The sequence below is a fragment of the Leptonychotes weddellii genome, chromosome 4 (assembly GCF_054177405.1).
Source record: "Leptonychotes weddellii isolate Sample4059 chromosome 4, ASM5417740v2, whole genome shotgun sequence".
Taxonomy (NCBI): domain Eukaryota; kingdom Metazoa; phylum Chordata; class Mammalia; order Carnivora; family Phocidae; genus Leptonychotes; species Leptonychotes weddellii.
Genome location: NC_138372.1, coordinates 7,959,173 through 7,979,127, shown reverse-complemented (window position 1 = coordinate 7,979,127; position 19,955 = coordinate 7,959,173). Strand labels below are relative to the sequence as shown.

General features: G+C 52.6%; 1 protein-coding gene and 1 non-coding gene across 5 annotated transcripts in view; one reads left to right on the top strand and one right to left on the bottom strand.

The window, feature by feature from the left end:
- Positions 1-5,140: 5,140 nt before the first annotated feature.
- On the top strand, positions 5,141-5,323 carry LOC115941648 (small nucleolar RNA SNORA73 family). The gene has a single exon (XR_004076387.2). It is a non-coding gene; the product is annotated as a small nucleolar RNA SNORA73 family (small nucleolar RNA).
- A 5,924-nt stretch (positions 5,324-11,247) lies between these two features.
- The window catches only part of DRAXIN (dorsal inhibitory axon guidance protein), a 28,541-nt gene continuing 19,833 nt past the window's right edge, over positions 11,248-19,955 (bottom strand). For all 4 annotated transcript variants that reach the window (XM_031030403.2, XM_031030402.2, XM_031030406.2 and 1 more), the window contains exons 6-7: positions 19,815-19,904; positions 11,248-15,815 (exon numbers count right to left, since the gene is read on the bottom strand). In XM_031030403.2, coding sequence (XP_030886263.1) covers positions 15,703-15,815; positions 19,815-19,904 — 203 coding nt within the window. In that variant the 3' untranslated portion in view covers positions 11,248-15,702. The remainder of the gene's footprint in view (positions 15,816-19,814; positions 19,905-19,955) is intronic.

Here is a 19,955-nt window from a genome sequence, read left to right as displayed (position 1 = left end):
TTGATGGTACCTACCTCTTAGGATCCTTGTGAGGTTAGATGAACTCATTCATGTTGAGGATGAAAAAATTATTCTGACACTTGCTGGAGCGGTAAGGGAGACTTTATTCAAGACCGTTGCAGGGGTATTGCAATGGGGGGGGGGGGAGTGAGGAAGCTCGCTTCCCAGGACAGCCCGGACAGGCGCAGAGGGAGGGGTCAGCGGATGGAAAATACCAAGAGGAGATATAAAGGGTAGGGAGATTCTTGCTAAACTGACCCAGCAGGATTCTTGCTAAAGGCAGGCCAGGACTTAGACACCAAAGATGGGGGATGGGGAACTTGATCAGATATGGAGGGTGACCAGATATCAAGGGTGGGGGCGATTCTCACTCAACTGACTTAGGAGGAGTCTTGGTAAAACTGGCTCTTGCAGTCCCAGCAAGGACAGGCTGACAGAGAAGCCCAGGCCTCGTCTAGAAGAGGGCTCAGAGGAACCTAGCTAAAATTTGGTCAAGGATAGTGTCTTTGTCAAGGTAAAGTGCCTGCCTCTTAGTAAGTGAGCAATACACATGAGCTATTGTTATTACCAATACAGGAGGTTATTATCGATATACTGGTTGGAGTCCACTTGAGTCTATATACCAAAAACTTTAGGAAAATCTAGCCGGAAAACCAGCAGAAAACCTATAGCACACACCTCTCTGCAGAAGGAAGAAAACCAGAGAACAAAAAGATTTTATCTAAACACTGTGTGCCCCTCAATTGTAAATGAGAAGAATTGAGGAAAGAAAGAGCTGTCTTCCCTGGCATCTCTCTTAGGCTGTTGACTACCCTCACCCCACCCCTCCCCACCCCATTCTTCACCCATAACCAGAGAAAATTCTCAGTTGGAGAACATCAGCTTTTATTAGAGTCACTTGGGGTAAGGGTCCCCTTAGGGTTGGTCTGAGTGCTTGCTGGTCTCCAGGAGGGAGAAACCACGTGGGAGGTTGAGAATCTGCCAGGGATTGGCGGTGGGGAGTGGGAGGGGCCTGAAATCGGATCAAGACAGGTGCTCCCTCCAGACACAAAGAAAGGGGGACCTTTGTAGGGCTTCAGGGCCCACTGGCCTAATTTGATGCCCTCTTTGGAGATACAGTCCTCCAGCCCAGGGGACAGAGCACCCCAACGCCTGCCACTGGGATCTTGAGCTGGGAAATGGCTACGCCTAGTTTGATTTTTGCGGAGTTAGCACACAGGGGAAGAGGCGTTTGAATCCTGGCTTTGCCACTTACTGGTGGAACTTGGGCAAGTTGCTTTGCCTCTCTGTGCTTTAGTTTTTTCATATGTGAGATGAGGACAATAATAGTTATCTTCCTCAAAGGGTTGTTAGGATTTGTTAATACACAAAAAGCATTTAGAACAGGGCCTGGCAGATAGTAAGTGCTAAATCAGGATTGGCTACTGTTGTCATTAAGTATTAGTTATTGTTTGTTTTTTTTTTAAAGATTTTATTTATTTATTTGACAGAGAGAGACACAGCGAGAGAGGGAACACAAGCAGGGGGAGTGGGAGAGGGAGAAGCAGGCTTCCCGCAGAGCAGAGAGCCCGATGCAGGGCTCGATCCCAGGACCCTGGGATCATGACCTGAGCCGAAGGCAGACGCTTAACAACTGAGCCACCCAGGCACCCCTGGTTATTGTTAATTATTGGTTATGTGATACCTAGAAGAGAGTAATGCCTCAATAAATGGTGGATATTATAACATTATATTATTATTTATCAATTCTCTTTTTTATTTTTTAAAAAAGATTTACTTACTCATTTGAGATAGAGAGAGGGAGAGTGAGAGAGAGAGAGAGAGCTCGCATGGGGGGTACGGGGGAGGGGCAGAGGGAGAGGGAGAAGCAGGCTCTCCACTGAGCAGGGACCCCCATGCGGGGCTTGATCCCAGGACCCTGGGATCATGACTTGAGCCGAAGGCAGATGCTTAACGGACTGAGCCACCCAGGCGCCCCTCTCTCTCTCTCTTTTTTAAAGATTTATATATTTGGCAGAGAGAGAGAGCACAAAAGACCAGGAGCAGGAGGAGTGGCAAAGGGAGAGGGAGAAGCAGGCTGCCCCCTGAACGGGGAGCCTGAGGCAGGGCTTAATCCCCTCACAGGGATCAATCCCAAGGCCCTGGGATCATGACCTGAGCCAAAGGCAGATGCTCAACTGACTGAGCCACCCAGCGGCCTCCATCAATTCTCTTCTAAGAAACAGTCCCCATCCACCTCAGATCCTAGAGGTGTTTCTTCCAAGCCTATAACTGTGTAATAAGACCACGATCACCTTAGGAGGAGAAAATGCAAAACAAGTACTAGATTAAGGCGGACATTAATTAAGTACTTAATTTGTGGCAGACAATGTGAAAAATGGTCTGTAGTCAATTCTCAGTAGTAAATTCTCACAGTGACCCCATGGTGCAGGTACTATCCTCATCCTTGTTTACAGTAAGATGATTGAGGTTAAGGGAAGTTGGAAGGATTGCCCAAGTCACTGGTTGGTATGAAACTGGGCTGGGGACCGAGGAGGTCTGGCTCTGGGACCTTGACATTCGGCCCCTCAGCTCCACCGCCTCCATCTCAGGAAAATGTAGCCCAGGCTGGGATGCAAAGGATGGAGTGAGGCAAAGAAGGGGAAGACAGATTGTGGAGGAAGCACAAGGCTGGGTCTGTGGAATGTCCCTGCAGCTCGGCTCACACAGTGACACTGCATTCATCCTGACCAGCTGGGGCGGGAGGCGTGGGGGAGGAGGCACAAGACCCAGATGGCTGGGGTTGGGGGGTAGCTCACAGGAACAAAGGAAAGTGACTATTCTCAAAGGAGCCATGACCCAGTCCTGACTATGCGAGGACAAATGGGCCCCCACAAAGCATATTCTATAAGGCTTTGGGGTGATAGCTTTCGTGAGCACACTTCTGGAATTCAAGTTTAAATTTATCATGTCCCAGGGCGCCTGGGTGGCTTGGTCAGTTAAGCATCTGCCTTCGGCTCAGGTCATGATCCCAGGGTCCTGGGATCGAGCTCCGCGTGGGCTCCCTGCTCCATGGGAAGCCTGCTTCTCCCTCTCCCACTCTCCCTGCTTGTGTTCCTTCTCTCATTGTGTCATTCTCTGTCAGATAAATGAATAAAATCTTAAAAAAAATAAAAATAAAAAATAAATTTATCATGTCTGCCTCAGCCAAGTTTTATCTCTGTACCTTCAATATAGAAAGACATGCAAAACAGATTCATTCATTCATTCATTCATTCAGATGATAGTCACTGAACATCTGTTTGGGTAGATGTCTAGGAGCAGAATGACTGAATCATATAGCAGGTATCTATTTACCTTTTTGAGAAATTGCCAAACTGGGGCACCTGAGTGACACAGTGGGTTAAGCATCTGCCTTCGGCTCAGGTCATGATCCCAGGGTCCTGGGATCGAGCCCCGCATCAGGTTCCCTGCTCAGCTGGGATGCTGCTTCTCCCTCTCCCACTCCCCCTGTCTGTGCTCACTGTCTCTCTGTCAAATAAATAAACTCTTAAAAAAAAAAAAAAAAAAGAAATTGCCAAACTGTTTTCCAAGATGGTTGTGGCATCCTGTCTTATTTTCTGTGTAGCACTTATCAATATCTGCAGGTATTGCCTCTCAGTTTACTTGTTTGCTGTTTATTATCTGTCCCCCCCAACTGGACTGAGCCGCAGGAGGGCCTTGCATCCTCAGTGCTCAGCCCCATGCCTGGCACATGGTAGGCACTCAGGGAATGAACCAGCACGTGCCAGCTGAACACATATGTGGGCACCACTTCCTCCCATCACAGGCACTGGGAAGACCAGCCACCCCCCTCCTCCGCCTGTCCTCAGGGTACCACTAGTAGTCAGGCTCTGCCCAGGAAGCCATTCCGTCAGTGGTGCTGGTTTTAGAAAGGCTTGTCTCTCTCTCTCTCTTTTTTTTTTTGAAGATTTTATTTATTTGAGAGAGAGAGAGCACGTGCACACAAGCTGGGGGGAGGGGCAGAAGCAGAGGGAGAAGCAGGCCCCCGGCCGAGCAAGGAGCCTGACTCAGAACTTGATCGCAGGATCCTGGGATCATGACCTGAGCCAAAGGCAGACGTTTAACCGACTGAGCCACCCAGACACCCCAAGCCTCGTCTCTCTTTTCACATCTTTAATTCTCATGTGGTAGTGTAGCAACTCCTACTCTATTAATGGAGATATTGTTACAGTTCGGATGACTTAGCCAAAGTCACAATGAACAAAGCTTGCATGGGAGCCGTGTAAATAAAACGTGCATACCCCCTCAAAGTCTGCCCATGGATGCCGAGGACTTGGTGTCAGGCACAAGACCTTTCCACGGTACCAGAGATGAAGATGGGCGTATGTAGCCGCATACTGCCAGAACAGTGAGGAACTCATTGAGGAGAACCACCAGGAAGTCAATAGTAATGACTGGTTTTTCAACAGGCTTTCCTCAAATTCACTTGTGTAGTACGGGATGGGAAAAAATGAAATCTCTTGAGAATGTTTTGAGGGTGATGCTGTTTAATTAAAGGCATTGCATTGTGGGTACCCTGGGAGGTCCCTTTCCCTGTGATGTGGGAAACAAAGGCAGAAGAAAAATTAAATTTCCTTACCACCTACAGCCCACTGACAAGTCCTTGAAACAGGCAGAGTGACGTTCCTCTAGGAACTCAGCTGCCTCGGTGTTAATACTTTGCTAAGGGCAAAAGGCAATCTTAGCCTGACTCCCAGGATCCTTTAAGTCTAACACATAAAAATTCCTTTGGAAACTTCCTTTATCTCTACCCCCCAAGATACCTGTTGGCAATCATCCCCCAAGCATAGGACCCACCGATATACATCTGAAGGGTCTCATGACTGAGGGTTTACTAGACGGTAACAAATGACCTTTTCCCAACAATAGCTAGCCCCCTCAGGATCCTGGAAACCTTGCTTCCAAAATACCTGGGAGACTTACGCTATCCCTGACCCCCTCCCAACTTGAAAGTCTATAATGGGCCACTCATCATGATCCCAGTGCAGCTCCTTCTGCCCACAGGTCCTGTCCCCAAGCTTTCATAAAACCACCTTTTTTCACAAAAGACATCTCAAGAATTCTTTCTCAGCCGTTGGCTTCGAACCCTAATGTCTTTCCTACATCACCTGGGCACTGTCCAGATGGCGTAGGGGAGCACAGGGTTAAGCCCCATGATGTACAATCCTTTTCCCCAGTGTTGGAGATGAAGCCGGGTCTTGAGTCTGCACCTACATATTCCTGTGGCTTCTCAGAGCCCTGTGGACAAGGCCTGAGGGGACAAACCACGCAGGAAACATCTAAAAAGAAAAAAAACATAGAACAAAAAGTAGAAAGGCTCCATCCCCACTCTTTCTGCTGGGCCCCATTTACTCCTACTCTTTACTTTGCCTCTAAATAAGCCAAAGAAGCTATGTTCCCACTTCCAGGGGAAGCAAAAAAGTTAATCATTCTCTGAGTTTTGTCCTAGGCCCCAAAGACCTGATGACACCTAAGAGGAGCCAGATCCCAAATATGTTCCAGGGCATCAGCTTCCAACAAACCTCGGCCGATGCTGGCATCAATACCCTATCCCTTCAGTGATTTATAAGATAACACCTGTCATTCACCATCACTCGTCTTTGCTCTGACCCTACCCTGGATTCCCGAAGGAACACGTCCCCTAGACTCCTTTCCAATGGAAACCCCTAGCCCCAGCTGACGACAAGACTCATTCTCCTTTCCGAGTCTCCCAACACTCTGTCAGAAGTACACTGTCACGCACACTATTCGCTGTCACTCAGGCCGTTACGTCCTCTGGCACACATTTGCTTTTCATCCTGCACAAAGCCAAGGACCCTCTTGGCAGGTCCTGCGGGACCCCCACTCTGGGGTCCTCAGACGCGGCCCGCCTGCATCACAAACACTGTCCCATCTCTTTCCCATGCTTGCTGGCGTCCTTTGGGTAAAGATGTGTTTTTGGATCCCCGCCTTGCCTCCTCCTAGCAAAGCGATTTGGGCAAATTAGGTAGCCACGCCGAGCCCCAGGGTGACGGGGGTCGCGTAAGATGATTTACATACATGCGTGGCCCAGCTCCTGGCACTTCATAAATGCTCAGTAAGCAAATAGCTGCCCTGCTGCTATAAAAACAAAAACAAAACCAAAAACCCCACAGCATCTTGCAGCGTCTCGCAGCAGGTCCTGGCCCACGATAAATGCCGGTTGAATGGAGGCACCAGGAAAGACCCCTTTGATGGAGGGAAGACGCTCTTCCCCCTTTTCCTGTTAGCAGAGACACTGTGGTTCACCCCGCCCCCTCACCCCCACCCCAGCACTGCCACTTTGCGTCTATGTCACTTTGTCTGTCACTTAATCCCTCCGAATTTTTCTCTGCATCTTGACAATGAGGACAGCGATCATGAGTCCCCGGGGGCGCTGTGTGAGGCACCAAGGAAGCACCGAATATGGAAAGGTTTTGAGATGCTTCCCCACCCACTAGCCAGGGAACTTTGGTTCTCAATGCACTGGAGGCCCACAATTGCAATGGGGCCCAGCCACTTCCTTTCCCAAGTGGGTAAATCAAACTGGAAGAAATAGAGCAGCGAACATCACCCAAACCCTGTTGAAAGTCACACACACATGTCAGAAAGCAGGGCCCTTGGCAAGAAGCTTTCAGAGAAGGGCCTGGAAGCAGAGTCGAGGCCCCTGGTGGCCCAGGGGTTCTTTCTGGGGTTTGATCTGGAGACCTGTCCTCCAGTGTTTGTGTCAGCTTGTCTCAAACACGCTGGCTCTGTGTTTCTTGGCCTAAGGTCTGGTGGGGTTATAGGGGAGGCCTGGGAGTTTTGTTGGTCAGTGTTGGCCTTTGGATCTGTAGCTGTGGTCTTCTGTCTCTTCCCGAAGGCCAGCTCCCCTGAGCAGACAGCAGGGCACGGGGGCAGGAGCTGATGGGACCGAATGGAACCCTGTAGGACTGGGGTTGGGGTGACTCTCTTGGGCTCCCAGGCTTCATTCCCTGTCCTTCAGCCCAGTCCCTGGTGGATGCCAAGATACTGAAAGTATTGAACGCCATATAACTCGTCAGGAAAATCACCGTGTCCATAGCAGCATTCACTCAGAGCCAGGAAGGGGACACGATCCTGGGGCAAGCCGGGCCCAGAGGGAGTCAAGGTGGACGATTCTGCTACTTCTCTTTTCCTGGGTTTTCTGGAGGTGCCTGGACATTGCCGGGACGTCCTCTCTAGAGGACACATTTGTTTTTGTGGTTAGTCAAAACACAGGGGGGCTGATTCCGAAATATGTGTCCCAGTGGCACAGAATTCGAACTTACAGCAGCATCCACGGCCGACTTTTGTGGGCCCCACTCAGGATCCTTGAACACTCCCCCTTGAGCTTTAAAATGTAGCCCGTAGGGCGCCTGGGTGGCTCAGTCGTTAGGCGTCTGCCTTCAGCTCAGGTCATGATCCCAGAGCCCTGGGATCGAGCCCCGCATCGGGCTCCCTGCTTGGCAGGGAGCCTGCTTCTCCCTCTCTCACTCCCCCTGCTTGTGTTCCTGCTCTCGCAATCTCTGTCAAATAAATAAATAAAATCTTAAAAAAAAAAAATGTAACCCGTAATTCCCAACGTCCCTGTGGCTTTGCCACCTCATCGGGGTCCTATGAACATGTCTGCGGGGTGAGCCCCGTCCTGGCCTCACCGGACACTTAGTGACATTATCTTGTCCCTGCAGAGGCCCGCAGCTCATGTCAGGCATCAGAGAACACATCAGAATGCCCATGGGGCTCTTGGTGAGCGTGGAAGAAGCAGAAAACGAAGTTGTGTCCTGTTCTTGAAAACAGATGTTGTGTTTGACACCAGCCAGAGGGAAGGCAGACAGAAGAGGCTGTTGCCAGTACGCTCTGCCCTGTGGCTTTCATCCCCCTGGGCCATACTCCAGCAACCCTCTTCATGTCATTGTGTGTGTGCGTGCGTGCGTGTGCGCGTGCCCAGGCTCTCATTAACTCTGTGCCTCCTGCCTCCCACCGCCTGTCCCGGCTCTGTCGGTCTGTCCTGAGTTCAGGCTACCACCTCTTTCCCTGTCCGGCCTCCCATCTCTCCGCATGCTTGGGGCTGGAATTTCAAGGGAGGCATCGGAGGGCTCTGACAGCGCCTTAGTGATCACTCAGATACACAAACAAGGCCAGTTATGGCCCCCGGGCCCCGAGGCCCCCAAGGTGCCTATCTGCTGCGGGGCTTTATTCTGGTGTTTACTTTCACACCCTTCTGCTGGGCCAGCTCAGTGCCGACGGCTTTCAGGTCCAGGTCTGCGGCAGGTCCGTGAGGGCTCACGTTCCTCGCTGGGGGACAGTAAGGGAGCCTGCGCCCATGGTGGGGGGAGACATAAGAGAAGAATGGGGAAGTGGGTGCCGGGATCAGGCCGGTTACCTCCACAGGTTCCACCTGCTGGGAAGCCCTTGAGAGGGATCTCAACCTGAGGGGCTTTCTAGAAGGTGGCCTGGTGAGTGCAAGATCTTCAGTTCTGGCAGCCCAGGGCTGGGGCCTGCCCAGCAGAACTCCTGTCCCCCGCTGGCCCTGCAGCAGCCTTGGTGACCCCAAATGCACCATGCAGCTCCTGTGACCTGGGGTGTGGGTGGGGCAGTGGGGGATAGGGAGGACCGGTGACCGACTCCTGACAAACATGTGGCATTTGAGAAGCAACGTGACATCGGTGGACATGTTCAGGTTTTGGAGTCAGAGAGACTTGACTGGGGTCCCTGACGCTGCTACCGAGTAGCTGCACTACTTTGGACGAGTGGCCTTTATTTCTCGGTGCTTCGTTTTCCTGCTCTGAAAAGGGGGCTCTACGAGTTTCTAACTACACAAGAGGAGGGTGCCTCTGGCCGTGGATGCAGCTCAATAAATGAGCTCACAGTTTTGTTTGGCTGAATGTATTCCCTCTCTCAGCACGCATTCTGCTTTGTGCCAGGCACTGACACAAGGTCAAGGCTGGGGCATGGAGAGACCGCTCAGGACCACACTGCCCAGAGCTGAGCAGCCTGACCTGCTGGACGGACCAATCACCAGTGTGGTCCCCCAGGCACAAATATGTGGGTTTCAGGATACGCCATCACGGAGGGGTGGGATGAAGGGACAGGAGCGCCTCTGTTTAGCCACTTGCTTACCCAAGTGTCTGTCATACACCTGCCCCCATGCCACGCCCACCAGAATAGTCCTGACACTAAGACATGCGTGCCCACTTACATGACAGACGGCGGTCACTGCTGCCACCTGACATTCAGGCTGACAAAGGAGTGAGGAAGCCCAGAATGTCACGACACACCAAAGACAACCGCCGTGTGCCCACGTGCTGTGATCCAGAGCTGGGGAGCTGAGCTCCAGACGCCCCTCTGTGATGACCAGTTTTCTGTCACAACAGGGCCAGCTGCAGTATGGGAGGCTTTAACTGCACACTAATCTAGGTGCTGCTGTGAAAGCATTTTGTGGATTTGGTCAACATCTACAAACAATTGACTTCCAAGTAAAGGAGAGTAGCCGCCATCATGTGGGTGGGCCTCGTCCAGTCAGTTGAAGGCCTTAAGAGCAAAAACTGAGGTCTCAGAGAAGAGATGTGGTCTCGAGGCTATAGTATCAATTCCTGCCAGAGTTTCTGGCCGGCTGGCCTGCCCTACAGATTTCAGACTTGCTGGCCCCTGCCACAGTGTGAGCCAGTTCCTTAAAATAAATCTGTATAAATATAGAGAGAAGATATACACAAATACACAGACATTTAAAGATATATAAATACAAATCCCACTGGTTCTGTTTCTCTGGAGAACCCTGGCTGATACACCCCCAAGCCAGCTACCTGATCCCCTGAGGGCAGCGCCCAGGCTGCCAGCAGAGAGCTGAAATCCCTGTGGCCTTGGGTTCAACTGGCTTTGACTCCTCGCTTCGGCACTGCTCCGGCCCTCATGAGTAGAGATGGATTTGAGTTGACGTCCCAGGACAGAAGGGGTTTTTAAAAGCCTAGCATACCTTTCTGCAAAACCTGGACCCAGGAGTCAGCAGTATAGTTTAGGGGGTGGCAACTACAGATCATGGGCAGACCCAGCCTGCTGCCCTTCTGTGTGAATAAAGTTTTACTGGAACACAGCCATGCTCATTCATTTGTGCATGTCCGTTTTCAGTGTTGTCTATGACTGGCTTGCACTACGATGGCAGAGCTGAGCAGCTGGGCCAGCGAGGGAAGGACTTTTGAGGCTTCTGTGAAAGGGGAGCTTCTGGGCTCGATTCCCTAGAACCATCCCCAGCGAGAGGCTCACCAGCCACCTGGGGCCTGAGTGGGGAGGAAAGTGAGTTCTCAGGAAGATTTGATGATGCAGTTCTCAGACCTAGGGCAGGGGGCTCGTCAAACATGCAGCTTGCCAAGCCCCATCCCTAGAGATTCCGAGGCCCAGGCCCAGGTGGGGCTCAGAAACTTGGGTTTTCTCTCCCAGAGGATCCTGATGCTGGGAATCCCTGGCCCATGTTTTGGGACACTCTGGATTCCCATGCGTCCAGGCTGCAGAGGCCGGTCCCTCCGTGGTGTCTGGGCAGGGAGATTCCCACAGGGACAGCAGGCCCTTAAGGGCCTCTCCCCAGGACAGTCTGGACCCCGGCTTGGCTTTGGGACGTGGAGCCACTGAGAGCCATAACACAGCCTTGCTCTGTATTACAATCAGCCAGGCCTGGCAGGGCCTGGTCAGCGGAGGCAGGTGGCACTGGCTGGAGCTGCCCCCAAGATAAGAGATGGCCTTCTTGGTGCTGAGCCAGGTCCCCCCCTGGCCAGTTCGTGCTCTTTCCCAAGATGGCATCTGAGCCTGCCCAGGCCCGGCGTCAGGAGGCGGTGCTTTGTTTATCCCCATCCTGCTGAAAGTGGCGTCTGCTTTTCCCTGCACGTGGCCACCCAGGCCCCAAATGAGGCCAGCCTGCTGTGACTAGCCTTGTCATCTCTTTGGGACCTCAGCTGCCCCAACCCTAAAATGGAGAGGGAGGTCAAGATATGACATTCCCACCAAGAGGTCTGGTTAAAGGAGCACGATGAGGTCCAGGTGAGGACAGAGACTGTCTCATTTACTGCTGAGCTCAGAGCAAATGCTCAAAGATGTGGCAGAGGAAATACTCGGCTTAGGGTCCCCTCCAAACGCCCCAAGCGTGCTCCCTGCCTGCACACACAGATCATCTCCAGGAGAGGCAGAGAGAGATGAGAAGGCAGCTAATTAACCATCGGCTCTTTATTTACAGCTCAAGAGAGCGCATGCAACACGCCATCACAGGACTACAAGGGCATAGCACCCCCCCTCCCCCTGCTGCCCCCACACTTTAAAGAGGAACCACAGCACCACAGGGAAGTTCCCAAGAGTCAGAAAACCCAGTGACTGCAACTGCAGTGGGGGGGGGGGCACCCCCGGTGCTCCACTTGATTTCCTCTGAAAATAGACCACTCCCAGCCCAGGAGGCAGGGGCTCAGAGCCTGGAAGTTTGTCACTGCTGGTTATTAACCAGGCAAACCGAATCTCCGATTTGCCAACTCACACCTGAAGGCAGATGCCCTGAATCATCCAAAAGTCCCTGACCATCCAACATTTCTGTTTCCCCTTATGGATCATAGACCTGGGTGTCTCAAACTTGATCGTGCCCAAGAACGGCCTGGGGACTTGGTAAAACCCAGATGGCTGAGGCCCACTGCCCAAGATTCTGGTTCAGCAGGTTGGGGATGGGGCCCGGGACCCCGTGCTTCTGCCGAGCTCCCAGGTGATGCCCTCCCTGCTGCTGGTCCAGGACCACACTGCATAAAGAGGGACTAGGAAGCCTCTTGCACCCAAAAGAGGCTGAGGATCCTGTATCAAACTACCCGTCCTGACTTAGAATTCAGAAAACACACTCCCTGCAATGAAGGTCCTTGGTTCTGCAAACCAATTCCTGCCGCCCCCCTCCCTGACACACACACACACACACACACACACGCACTCCGGTCTCCCAGAAGAGGAAAGGTGATCATGGAGGGTGATGGCGCCAGCCCCATGAAATCCTAAATGGTTTGCTTTTCTGGCTCCTCTCAGTGTCCCTCCCGGCACCCACTTTCCTTGCTCTTCTGTTGTCTTATAAACATGTTCCTTGCAGGTTACATGTCAGTTCGCTGACTCTCCTGCTGCAAAGTGAATCCCATACAAGGCTGTGCCCACCCTCTCAGCACTAGATTTTATTCGGTGTGTTGAGTATGGCTTTAAGTGAGGATCCATCTCTGCGGTGGAAGGGGTCGTGGCTTTGGGATTTGACTTGTGGTTCAGTCACCCCTCAAGGGGCAAGCGAAGCTGTCACTTTCCCATGAGGCTCGTCCCTCATACCCTGTGCCCCTCAGCCCATTCCCAGCAGGCTTGGGGGCCACTCTTCACATGGCCGGATGAATCCCAGCAAGGAGTCCCGTGGGAACCGTGCGCACCTCTGGGGAATGGTGTAAGACTCCGCAGAAGGAATGCAGGAGGGCACGGGCCACCCGTGGTACCACCACCTACTGGTTTCCACTTGGCCTTCTGCTCAGCTCGCCCTCTGGTTGTATTTTTTTGAAACTCATGAACCCCACCGCAGACCAATACCACTTACACCTCTTCCCACTCTGCCTCTGCACCCGGGATCTGTACCGGCTGCCTCGGGCTGAGTCCGGAACAGTTTTCCAAACTTCTTTGACCCCAGAACTCCACCCTCTCTTTCCTACAGGAGCATCTCCTGGCCCCAGTGTTGCAGGGGAAGGAGCCTGAGTGGTGATTTTGACAGATCATTGTCAAAGAACAGACCACCTACCAAAATTACCCTAGAAAACAAATGAGCCAACACTGGGAGCTTATTATGTGCTTGGCACTGTTCTAAACACGCTATAAGGATTTTACGTTTACTTCTCACAACATTGCTATGACGGGAGAGTCATTATTCCCATTTTACAGATGAAGAAATCAAGGCACAAGGAACTTTCCTAAGGTCACCATGGTGGTGAGAGGTGGAGCAGGCCGTTTGTCACCAGCAGCATTCCCATAGTCGGGAGGACGAGGGCAGAGTTCATGCCCAGCTGTACCTTAGGGTTGCCTGGGGGAGCCTTGAACACACACGAAGCCCAGACACAACCCAGACCAATGAAACCAGCACCTCTGCAGGTGGGCCTGGGCATCATCAGTACCTTTGAAAGTTCCCTAAATTATTCTAACGGGCAGCCAAGTTTGAGACCAGTGGACTGGAGCACGAATCTGCCAAATGATAGCCTGTGGGCCAAATCCAACCTGCCGCCCGTTTTGGGGTAATCTGCAAGTTAAGAAAGGTTTTTACATTTATAAACGGGTTTTAGAAAACCAAACGACAGATAGTAGTTTGTAACATGTGAACATGATATGAAATTCACATCTCAGCTTCCATGAGTAGTTTTATGGGAACACAGCCTAAAATATTTACCTGCCCTTTATGGTAGAAGTTGGCTGAATCCTGGATTAGGGGGAAATGACTTCTGTACTAGCCAAAGAAATCTGAGATAGACCTAAGGAAGAACTTCCGGGCGGAGAGGTTTGTTAAACACTGAGGGGGGCTCTGGGATCTCTAACTCTGGGGTTAGGAGGTTTTTACCCACCCACCTTTGCAACCACGAAATGAAGGTAACTAGGGCAAAGAGCTAGGGCCCGAAGGTCCAATCGCAGAACTCCCCTGCTAGATGGGGATGGTTCCATGGGGCCTTTCAGCTTTGTCCTGACCTTCTGTGCTTTCCATTGTTGATGCCCCAGGGCCACCTGAACTGTTAGCCCCCAGACATATGCGATGCCAGACATAAGCAATGCTGTGTTTCCTGCCTGCAGCCCACCCCCCCTTAGGGTTCTATCACATTCTCAAATCAGCCACCCCCAATGAAGCTCACACAGCATGCGTGTTGTCTGGTGTAGCCTTAGACAAAACTGTTGGTGGATTTGATTTCCAAATAGCCGGCTTTGATCTCTTTTAGTTCCTCTGCCCCACCCCGACCTCTAAGATTCCTTTGCCCATAGAACTTGAATAGGGAGACATGAGCAAGGATATTTGGTTTCTCCTCGATCCGTCTGCTTTGCCTGGTGCCAGACCCCTGACCCTGACTGATTTTCCCATGGAGTAAACAGCCCTGGCGTCGAGGGTGTGGTTCCTCTGGCAGGTGTCCAGGCCTGCGAGGAATTTGGATGGGGAGGGCTTTTGTCATTTGCAGCCTGGTTTGCCCTGGACCAGAGGGCTGACCAGGAGTGAGGTGCCAGGTGTGGGGGTGGGGGGTTTAAGTGGCTCTCTTGGGGTGGCGCCTAGAGCCAGATCTGCTGGGGTAGATGTTCTGGGTGGGTATCGTGGGTCTAGCTTGTGGGGGGTGGTTTCAGAGAACACCTTGACCTCAGAGGTGCCCCAATGTCTCAGCAGGCTCTGCTGCAGAAAGGTGGGGTCGGGGGTGTCTAGAGATGGTCTGTGGGAGGCCTGAAAGCCACTAAGGCTGTATGCAAAGTGGGTGCACATGCGTGATGCGTGCATTATTTTGAGCCCATATCGGCATTCGATTCTCAAAGGGCATGAACTACTATGAAACTAAAGAAGCTATAAGAGCAACGTCAAAGTGCATGTCCTGGGACTGGGTGAGCAGAGCCACAGAAACAGAAGGAACAGCACTATCGTTTCCCCCAAACACATCATATCTCAGATTACCAGCTCCCAGAGGGCAGCGGCCAATCTTCCCAAATCATGCCTTACCACCAAGCAGGGGCTTAATGCAATGCTTTGTTTTTAAAGATGCTACACCTTTGTTCAGGGAAGGAAGAGAACAGCCTGTTACTGCAGACCTCACCACCGTGAAAGGAACTCCCAGGGAGGGCTTCTCTCTCACTGAAAGCCATGGAGAACTTGGAATAAGTCCGTGGTTGTGGAGAAGCAAGGATGCGGGCCCAGGAACCCGACAGGCTTGGCCCAGGTGCAGATCCCGGCTCAGGCATTTACTCCCTAGGACCTGGGTGCTCTCGGAGGGGTTCCCGCCAGCAGCAGCAGCATGCCCCCGAGAGCTTGTTGAAAATGCAGAATCGACCCAACCAGACTCTGCATGCTACCCAGATCCCAGGGATTCTTACACAGGTTAAGGTTTGAGGAGCACTGATGTGGGACCCTGGACAAGTCCGGTTATAACTAACTGCCTCGGTTTCCTCACCGGTAAAACGGTGATAATGCCTCCTTTGAACGGTCATTGTGGTAAGTAAATGAGATAGCGTATGGCACGCATTTAGCGCAGTGCCTGGTACGTACAGGTGTTCCGCACTCATCTCCCGGGGTGCTCTGTCTCTCTGGTCCGTTCCCTTTCTTGACGCGCTCAGAAACCTCTTCGTTGTTGGACTTGAAGCGGCTGCAGTGCTGAGGTTGGGCAGTAGAGGGCACTCTCGACATTGCCAACGCGGAGCACCAGGCCACCGGGAGGCGCAGGCCTTGCGGGTCCTCCGGGGGCGGGGAGGTGGGCGCAGGTGTGCTGCAGCTTGGCTCCCGGGCCAGGGCTCCCCTCCCAGGGCTGAGGGTCCCGGGCTCGAGCCGGCAGCCTCGGTCATCGGGTCCCCCATCTGAACTCCCACTGCTAGTTCTAAACAAATCGCCCGGCTTCTCCAAACGTCGGCGCGGGCGCCAGTCCCCAGGCCGGTGGGGAGGCGCCTCCCGCAGAGCCGCTAGACGTTGATGAAGGATCCCTGGTCGCCGTTGGCCGTCTCCGGCTCCACGCAGCGCCCCTTCCTCCGCGTGACCCTGCGGTTCCGGTGGAATTTGGCGTAGCAGCGCAGCCCTGAGGGAAGAGAGGCCAGGGGGTCAGGGGCGCCCACGGCCAGGGCCCTCCCCTTCCTTCCTTGCGCCCTCTGGGACTCCCTGCACCCTCTCACCACCACTCTATGCTGCCCTACAACCCACCCACTCTCCCAGGACAGCCTGAATGGGCTTTAAAAAGGCGATCATTGGGGGCGAAGGGAAGGATGGACAGATGGAGCACGGGGGCTATTTAAGGCCCCCCAAACTATTCTGTGTGATACTGTAATGGTGGGTACCTATTACGATGCATTTATCAAAGCCCATGGAATGTACAATGCGGAGAGTGAATGCGAATGCAGATTATGGACTTTATCAACGTTGGTTCCTCCACTCTAAACGCCGAACCACACTAATGCAAGTAATAACAGGGGGACTGTGCAGGGGGAGAGGGTATATGAAAACCGTGTTTTCTGTGCCACTTTTCTGTAAACCCAAAACTGCTAAAAAAAAAAAAAAAGGTCTATTAAAAAAATTTGTAAAGGAATGTAGGTTCTGCTCTCCCCTATAAAACCTCCCATGGCCCCCCCCTTGCACTCAAAAGGAAATCCAAACTTCCTACTCTGGCTTACAAGACCCCCTGGGACCTGGGCCTGCCTCCTCTCTGCCCTCTTCACTTCCCACTCCCCTCTTCATGAGCTCCAGCCACACTCAGTCTTCTTGCTTTTCCTCAATAGCCAGCCATGTTCTGCCTCAGGGCCTTTGCACTTGCTGTTCTTGCAGCCAAACCCCCTTCCCCAAGCTCTTTGCATCATTGGCTCCTTTGTGGCCCCAGCCATGTTCTGCCTCAGGGCCTTTGCACTTGCGGTTCTCACAGCCAAACTTCCTTCCACAAGCTCTTTGCATCGCTGGCTTCTTTGTGGCCTTCAGGTCTCAGAGACCCTCCCTGACCGCTCAAACTAAAGTCAGTGTGGCCCTTTTGGCCCACCAGTGGGAGGGCTTCAGAGCTGAAGCTCTCTCTGTCATGACCACAGGCATCCCCTGAGATACATGGGTAGACATAATTTTTATTTAAGGCCTCAGAAGGCCACCTCCTCTTGGTGGTGGGGGCAAGGGATGTGAGTGTGGCCTGAGCAATCCCTACACTTCAGGTTAGGAGTTGACCCCGGGGAGAGAGGACATTGCTACTTGAAGATTCACTTAGGTCACTACCAAGAGAATAAAGGAACTGCTGTGAAGTTTGTGCTTAGGGGCCTAGAATTTACACCTGGGTCACTGGGCATCTAGACATGAGGTCACACAAGTGACACGTGGAAAGGGGCAGGGGATTCATGAGCAGGAGTGCTTGGTTTCCACAGAAGCCCTTCTGGAACCCTCCACAACTCAGGCTGGCCTTGACTGCTGGACATCAGCCCTGGGCCCTCAGAAGTCCTCAGGACTCTTGGTCCTCATGAGGGTTCCCGGCCTCACCTAGATCCCTCTGGTGTGTCCTCTTAGTGACAAACTCCTCCTGGACCAGCTTTAATGAGCTGCCCAAGCTGTCATTTCCATTCTTCTTTTTTTTCTGAAGCCTGAGTCTCCAGGGAGGAAGCAAGAGTTTCCTCCAGGACTGACCAGTGCCAGACGGATCAGAGGAAATGAGCAGATAGGGCTTTGGATGCAGATACATCTTTTGGATGCCTGCAAAGCTGCCCCCTCCCAGGTCCAGGGGAGGAAAGAAGGAAGGATTCCTGGACTCAGTAGGGCCACATCCCCCTCGCCTAGGCGCCTGGGTTGGACCTGGAGGCCAAGGACTATGATTGGGCCTCAGCACTGTTCTGGACTCTGTGGACTAGAGTGCCCTCTGGCCCGCTCCACACCTCAGTCTCCTGCTCTGTGAAATGGGTCCCCAACCCTGCACGCAGGTAACAGAAGATAAGTTTCCCAGCATCTCCTGCCCCTCCCACCCCTGCCTGCCTTCATCCCCTCACCTCTCTGTCTCCACTCCTGCCCCCCAGAGTCCTGCAGCCAGACCATGTCATTCTCCAGCTTAAAACCTGCCTGTGACTTCCAATTATAAATCAAAAGATCCTGTGTGATCCTCCCCACCAGCTTCTCCCACCTGGCCCTGGGACCACCTTCTCTGTTGGCCACCGTGTGCAGGCCCACTCAAACACGCCAGCCCTCTTCCTGCCCGAGGTCCTGGCTTCTGCCCTGCTTCATGCCTGGGGCTCTCCCTCCCCGCACCCCCATCCTCAGCTGGCCGGTTCTGCTGTCCCCTCCTGTCTGTCCTTTCGAAAACAACTCTGACTCCTCATCACACCACCCTGATTTTTGTTACAGCCCTTATTTCTTTCTAAAGACATCTCATCTCTGGATTTGCTTACTATCTGCACATCTCACTAGAATGGAATCCAGAGGGGCAGTTTGCCTGTTCTCTTCGCGGCTGAATCTAATCTCAAGTCTCCAGAATGGTACTGGACACGTCGTGAGCACTCAATAAATATTTCTTGATTGACTAGACCCAAGTAGCTTTATTGCTTGCACAGCAGATAATTTTTGAGGCTCATATGAGCAAAAATAGGGCTCGTATCTAAGGATGGTTAATAGAAGGACCAAGACCAAATTCTCCAACTCAGGGCATGTGAACAACCAATTAGCTACCGAATGATATTGAGTAATTATTGTTCATGTTTGTTTGTTTTTTTGTTTTCCTTAGAGAGAGTGTGTGTGTGCGCGCAAGCAAGGGGTGAGGGGCAGAGAGAGAGGGAGAGAGAGAATCCCAAGCAGACTCCACACTCAGTACAGAGTCCGACACGGGGCTCGATCCCACAACCCTGAGATCATGACCTGAGCCGAAACCAAGAGTCGGATGCTCAACCGACTGAGCCACCCAGGTGCCCCGGTATTTTATTTTTCGAAGAGTACTTATCTTTTAGAGATATATACTGAGGGGCGCCTGGGTGGCTCAGTCGTTAAGCGTCTGCCTTCGGCTCAGGTCGTGATCCCAGGGTCCTGGGATCGAGCCCCGCATCGGGCTCCCTGCTCAGCGGGAAGCCTGCTTCTCCCTCTCCCGCTCCCCCTGCTTGTGTTCCCTCTGTTGCTGTCTCTCTCTGTCAAATAAATAAAATCTTTTTTTTAAAAAAGAGAGCTATATACTGAAATATTCACAGATCAACGATCTGTAAACTCCCCAGAGTTGCTTCAAAATCATACTGGAATGGGGAACTGAGTGGGGGAGAGACAGCAGAGACTGGCAGTGAGCTGGTAAGTATTGAAGCTGAGTGATGGGACATGGGGGTTCATTATTGCAAACACGAGTATTTGAAGTTTTTCAGAATATAAAATTAAAAATATTCCCCCACTTTTCTAGCTGTGTGACTATGGGCAAGTCGCTTAACTTCTCTGTGCCTCAGTTCGCTCAGGTGTGAAATGGTGATGGTAAGAGCTCCTTTCGTGGGATGGTTGTGAGGATGATCATAACAGGAGTGAAGTGCTCGGCACAGAGCCTGGCACGCCCGCCGGGGCACACCTGGGCAGGAGGGCACGCCCGCTGCAGCTGGGAGCTCAGAAGAGCTAAGGACATAGCTGGCCAAGTGCATCCCCCCTGGAACAGGGCTGGGAAATCCACCCCCCCATCCCCTCATTCTCACACTTGGAATGCCTCCCCTGGGGTAGAATTCTGGTGTACCAGCCTTCTCAGATTTGATCTTATATAAAGAGATGTGCTCCTCTCCTCCCTTCTCCCACCTCCAGATCCTAGGAGATCATGCCAGCTTGTATTTCAAGAGGTGAGAAAAGCAAATCTGAGAAACGATGCCAGGAATCGAGACTGCATGAGTTCACAGACTGGGAAGGCACGGAGCAAAGCTGTTCTTGCTCAGGTCTTCAGCTCGCGAGGGATCCCGCCGCCCTCTCCTCCGCCACAGGCCCCTGGGCCCTCCCTCCACCCTCCGCAGGGAAGCCTTGGCCCCCATTCCGCGCAGAACCAGCTTGGAGAAGAAGGGGTTTAGTGGCCCTGGGAGCACAGGGGCACCCCCCTCCCCGAGAGAGTGGGGCTCACCTTCCACACACATGCAGTCATCAAAGCATTTGTTGTTGAAGCCGCGGTTGTGGGGCGTGCAGAGATGCTCTCGCAGGTCACAGCAGGTGCCTGCCCACACAGCAAGGCCACCGTCAGCCGAGCGGCCTGGACCCCCCCCCC